At 56.0% G+C, this 5,749-nt stretch overlaps 1 protein-coding gene across 1 annotated transcript; it reads right to left on the reverse strand.

Moving 5' to 3' along the window:
* Positions 1-3,916: 3,916 nt before the first annotated feature.
* On the reverse strand, positions 3,917-4,813 carry LOC139251243 (probable G-protein coupled receptor 139). The gene has a single exon (XM_070873213.1). It carries the CDS (start codon positions 4,739-4,741, stop codon positions 3,917-3,919), a length of 825 nt encoding a protein of 274 aa, XP_070729314.1. The 5' UTR covers positions 4,742-4,813.
* Positions 4,814-5,749: the final 936 nt, after the last annotated feature.

The raw sequence follows: 5,749 nt of genomic DNA on the forward strand, positions 1-5,749 counted from the left end.
GGAGCCAGGGAGCCAGGGAGCCAGGGACCCAAGGAGCCAGGGAGCCAGGGAGTCAGGGACCCAAGGAGCCAGGGACCCAAGGAGCCAGGGAGCCAGGGAGGCAGGGAGCCAGGGACCAAGGAGCCAAGGAGCCAAGGAGCCAGGGAGCCAGGGAGCCAGGAACCGAAGGAGCCAGGGAGCCAGGGACCCAAGGAGCCAGGGAGCAAGGGAGCCAGGGAGCCAGGGACCAAGGAGCCAGGGAGCCAGGGAGCCAGGGAGCCAGGGAGCCAGGGAGCCAGGGAGCTAGGGACCCAGGGAGCCAGGGAGCCAGGGAGTCAGGGACCCAAGGAGCCAGGGACCCAAGGAGCCAGGGAGCCAGGGAGCCATGGACCAAGGAGCCAAGGAGCCAGGGAGCCAGGGAGTCAGGGAGCCAGGAACCGAAGGAGCCAGGGAGCCAGGGACCCAAGGAGCCAAGGAGCCAGGGAGCCAGGGAGTCAGGGACCCAAGGAGCCATGGACCCAAGGAGCCAGGGGGTCAGGGAGCCAGGGACCAAGGAGCCAAGGAGCCAGGGAGCCAGGGAGTCAGGGAGCCAGGAACCGAAGGAGCCAGGGAGCCAGGGACCCAAGGAGCCAAGGAGCCAGGGAGCCAGGAGCCAGGGACCCAAGGAACCAGGGAGACAGGGAGCCAGGGAGCCAGGAAGCCAGGGAGCCAGGGACCCAAGGAGCCAGGGAGCCAGGAAGCCAGGGAGCCAGGGAGCCAGGGAGCCAGGGAGTCAGGGACCAAGGAGCCAGGGAGCCAGGCACCAAGGAGCCAGGGACCCAAGGAGCCAGGGAGCCAGGAAGCCAGGGAGCCAGGAAGCCAGGAAGCCAGGAAGCCAGGAAGCCAGGAAGCCAGGAAGCCATGGTGCCAGGGAGCCAGGAAGCCAGGGAGCCAGGGAGCCAGGGACCCAAGGAGCCAAGGAGCCAGGGAGCCAGGGAGTCAGGGACCCAAGGAGCCAGGGACCCAAGGAGCCAGGGAGCCAGGGAGCCAGGGACCAAGGAGCCAAGGAGCCAGGGAGCCAGGGAGTCAGGGAGCCAGGAACCGAAGGAACCAGGGAGTCAGGGATCCAAGGAGCCAAGGAGCCAGGGAGCCAGGAGCCAGGGACCCAAGGAACCAGGGAGACAGGGAGCCAGGGAGCCAGGAAGCCAGGGAGCCAGGGACCCAAGGAGCCAGGGAGCCAGGAAGCCAGGGAGCCAGGGAGCCAGGGAGCCAGGGAGTCAGGGACCAAGGAGCCAGGGAGCCAGGCACAAAGGAGCCAGGGACCCAAGGAGCCAAAGAGCCAGGAAGCCAGGGAGCCAGGAAGCCAGGAAGCCAGGAAGCCAGGAAGCCATGGTGCCAGGGAGCCAGGAAGCCAGGGAGCCAGGGAGCCAGGGAGCCACGGAGCCAGGGAGCCAGGGAGCCAGGGAGCCAGGGACTAAGGAGCCAGGGAGCCAGGGAGCCAGGGACCCAAGGAGCCAGGGAGCCAGGGAGTCAGGGACCCAAGGAGCCATGGACCCAAGGAGCCAGGGAGCCAGGGAGCCAGGGACCAAGGAGCCAGGGAGCCAGGGAGCCAGGGACCAAGGAGCCAAGGAGCCAAGGAGCCAGGGAGCCAGGGAGCCAGGAACCGAAGGAGCCAGGGAGCCAGGGACCCAAGGAGCCAAGGAGCCAGGGAGCCAGGGACCCAAGGAACCAGGGAGCCAGGGAGCCAGGGAGCCAGGAAGCCAGAGAGCCAGGGACCCAAAGAGCCAGGGAGCCAGGAAGCCAGGGAGCCAGGGAGCCAGTGAGCCAGGGAGCAAGGGACCAAGGAGCCAGGGAGCCAGGCACCAAGGAGCCAGGGACCCAAGGAGCCAGGGAGCCAGGAAGCCAGGGAGCCAGGAAGCCAGGGACCCAAGGAGCCAGGGACCCAAGGAACCAGGGAGCCAGAGAGCCAGCGAATGTGATGGGATCCACTCACGCCTGCATTTAAATGGGACATGAACACTGCCATTTGTGACTGTGTCATGGGGCAGCAGACTGGCCTCACTGTGTCTGTATATCGATCTATCCTTGGCCCCCTCCTAGTTTTCATCGACATGTTGCCCCTTGGCGACATCATCTGAAAACACAGCCTTAGTTTCCACATGTACGCTGACCTCATTACCACTTCTCTCGACCCTTCCACTGTCTATAAATTGTCAGGTTGCTTGGTTGACTGAATGAGCAGAAATTTCCTCCAACTAAATATTGGGAAAACCGAAGGCATTGTCTTCGGTACCCGGCACAAACTCTGTTCCCTGGTCACCAACTCCATCTCCCTCCTTGGCAACTGTCTGAGGCTCAATCAGGCTGTTCGCAACCTTCTGAGCTAGTGTGATATTTCACTCCAAGCTGAGCTTTCGATCACATATCGGCACCAGCACTAAGACCGCCTATTTCCATCTCCATAACATCGCCTGACTTTGCCCCTGCCTCAGCTCATTTGCTGCTGAAGCCCTCATCCGTGCCTTTGTTACCTCCAAACTTGACTATTCCAACGCACTCCTGGCTGGCCTCCCACATTCTACCCTATGTAAACTAGAGGTGATCCAAAATTCTGCAGCCCATGTCCTAGCTCGCACCAAGTCCCGCTCACCTATCACCCCTGTGCTTGCTGACCAACATTGGCTCCAGGTTAAACAGCACCTTGATTTTAAAATTTTCATCCTTGTTTAAAAATCCCTCCCTGGCCTCGCCCCTCCCTATCTCTGTAATCTCCTCCAGCCCCACAACCCCCCGAGATATTTGCACTCCTCCAATGCTGACCGATTACGCATCCCCGATTTTAATCATATAATATGGAGCTCCTCCTAGTGGAACTACTGCTCCTCCTAGTGGACTACGGTGGTAATGCAACTGTGGTTCGGGTGGGAGGCAATGGGGGGGAGTGGGGCAGAGCTTGACAGACACATGCGGAGAAAAACGCAGTGCAAATAGTTACTCCCATATAATAAAAGGATCATGTGACAAGGTCACATGATGAGTTCCTGTAGAGCCATCATGTGCATGTGTATGCTTGTGATGTCATGAAGAATATATCACAAGTCACTCCACCATTGGTGACCATGCCTTCAGCTGACAAGACCCGAAGCTCTAGAATTCTCTTCCTAAACTTCTCCACCTCTCTACTTTTCTCTCCTCCGATAAGATGCTCTTAAAACCTACCTCTTTGACCAAGCTTTTAGTCATCTGCCTTAATATTTGCTTACATGGTTCGGTGTCAAAGTCTGTTTGATAACACTCCTACAAACCAACTTGGCACATTTTACTACATAAAGACCCACCCCACCCCCCCGCCCACTGTATATCACAGACCCTGGGGGAAGAGCAGACCGGGCCCACTGTGTATCACAGACCCCGGGGGGAGAGCAGACCGGGCCCACTGTGTATCACAGACCCCGGGGGGAGAGCAGACCGGGCCCACTGTGTATCACAGACCCTGGGGGGAGAGCAGACTGGGCCCACTGTGTATCACAGACCCCGGGGAGAGAGCAGACCGGGACCACTGTGTATCACAGACCCTGGGGGGAGAGCAGACTGGGCCCACTGTGTATCACAGACCCTGGAGGGAGAGCAGACTGGGCCCACTGTGTATCACAGACCCTGGGGGGAGAGCAGACTGGGCCCACTGTGTATCATAGACCCCGGGGGGAGAGCAGACTGGGCCCACTGTGTATCACAGACCCTTGGGGGAGAGCAGACCGGGCCCACTGTGTATCACAGACCCTGGGGGGAGAGCAGACTGGGCCCACTGTGTATCACAGACCCCGGGGAGAGCAGACCAGGCCCACTGTGTATCACAGACCCCGGGGAGAGCAGACCCACTGTGTCTATATCACAGGGTGAGCTGGTTGGTGAAAATATAAGATAGGATTCAGTTCTGATGCTGAAAAATCTTCAGTTCTTATTGTTTAATACATTTGACAATTCTATTAAAGGGATATTTCATCACATTCTTTAACTGCTCTCTGAACTTAGTCTGGGTCACAGCATAAATACAAGTGTTGGTGCAGCAACTCAGGAGTTGCAGCATGAAGCCCAGCTCTTGTACATAGAGAGGTAGAGATACAGCATAAAATCCAATGTACCACAGTCGGTTGCATATAGAATACACCATATACGTTGACCATAACAGGATGAAATTCCCCGAGATAACAAACAATAAAATGACAGATTTCCTGCGGCTCTCCATCTCAGGGTCTCTGGGACCCCCCCCATGGCTGGGACCCCGGAGTCTCCTGCGAGCTCTGCTGGCCACTAAAATGTGTCTGACGGTGAGAGCATTGAGCAGCAGGATCAGAACAAATGGGACAAAAGGGGTGAGAATATAATGAAGGAGTTCGATTATTGCCCAGACTCTTGAACCAACAACACCATCTCGTCCATAACAAAACCAGGGATCGTTGTAGAGGTAATATTTACCCGTTAACATAAAATACCAGAAAATATCCTTTAAACAGCTCAGCACAGTCACTGTTCCCAGAACCACAGCCGCTGTTCTCTCGGTGCAATATTTGGTTTTCAGCTTCTGGCAACAAATGGCCACAAATCGATCGAAGGTGAAAGTGACGGTGAACCAGACAGAGCAGTCTGTGGCTGCATACAGCAGGACGGCGTGGATATTACACACAGGAATGGGCATCACGAAATGGAAGTGACTCGAATAACGAACTGGAATTTGCCTCAATATCAGGTCGAGGATAACGACCTGTAGATCCGCTGCTGCCATGGCCACCAGGTAACGAGTGACACATTTGGAGAGACCGCACTTTCCCCGAGTCAGGATCACAATCGTCAGTAGGTTAACTGTAAGGCAAGGACATAACAGGAATGTTATACATCATGCTGGGACCCAGTGTAAATATTAGTACCATCTCTGGAAAACCTGTAAACATTAGGACATTCTCTAGATCATCTGTTAATAACTTCAAATGTATTCATTCATGGGATATGGGCATCTCTAGCAAGGCCAGTGTTTATTGCCCATCCTTACTCATCGTTGGGAAGGTTGTGGTGGGTCTTCTACTTGAACCGTTGCAGTCCATGTGCTGAAGGAACTCTCAGTGCTGTTCAGGAGGGAATTCCAAGATTTTGACCCAGGGACGATGAAAGGAAGGTGATATTGTGGTGTATCTGTAAAGCATGCACTCCCGTGTTCCGCCACCAGGGAGCTCATCCCCTGAAGTCCCAAGGGATCACAGCATCCCTTGGGAGCACTGTATATAAGCCAGCCCCGAAGGCCTGTTCCTCACTCTGGAGTGTCTTATTAAAGACTGAGGTTACTGTTACTTTAACCTCCCTGTGTGCAGCCTCAACTGTGTTAGGAACACAATAACTGGCGACGAGAATATGAATCCAATGCAAAGATGCAGCAAACTGTGGGCATCCTGGAGAAGATCTCGGAGGGTGAGGACTGGGAAGCCTATGTCGAATGGCTAGACCAATACTTTGTAGCCAACGAGCTGGACGGAGAAGGAAACGCTGCAAAAAGGAGAGCGGTCCTCCTCACAGTCTGCGGGGCACCGACCTACAGCCTTATGAAGAATCTTCTGGCTCCGGTGAAACCCACAGATAAGTCGTATGAGGAGCTGTGTACACTGGTTTGGAAGCATCTTAACCTGAGGGAGAGCATGCTGATGGTGAGGTATCGGCTCTACACGTGCCAGCGATCTGAAGGTCAGGAAGTGGCGAGCTACGTCGCCGAGCTAAGGCGACTTGCAGGACAATGTGAGTTTGA

The sequence above is a fragment of the Pristiophorus japonicus genome, unplaced genomic scaffold (genome assembly GCF_044704955.1).
Source record: "Pristiophorus japonicus isolate sPriJap1 unplaced genomic scaffold, sPriJap1.hap1 HAP1_SCAFFOLD_426, whole genome shotgun sequence".
NCBI lineage: Eukaryota > Metazoa > Chordata > Chondrichthyes > Pristiophoridae > Pristiophorus > Pristiophorus japonicus.

Coding starts and splice junctions, on each gene's coding strand:
- LOC139251243 (XM_070873213.1), bottom strand. CDS start 4,741: ATGGCAGCAGCGGATCTACAGGTCGTTATCCTCGACCTGATATTGAGG.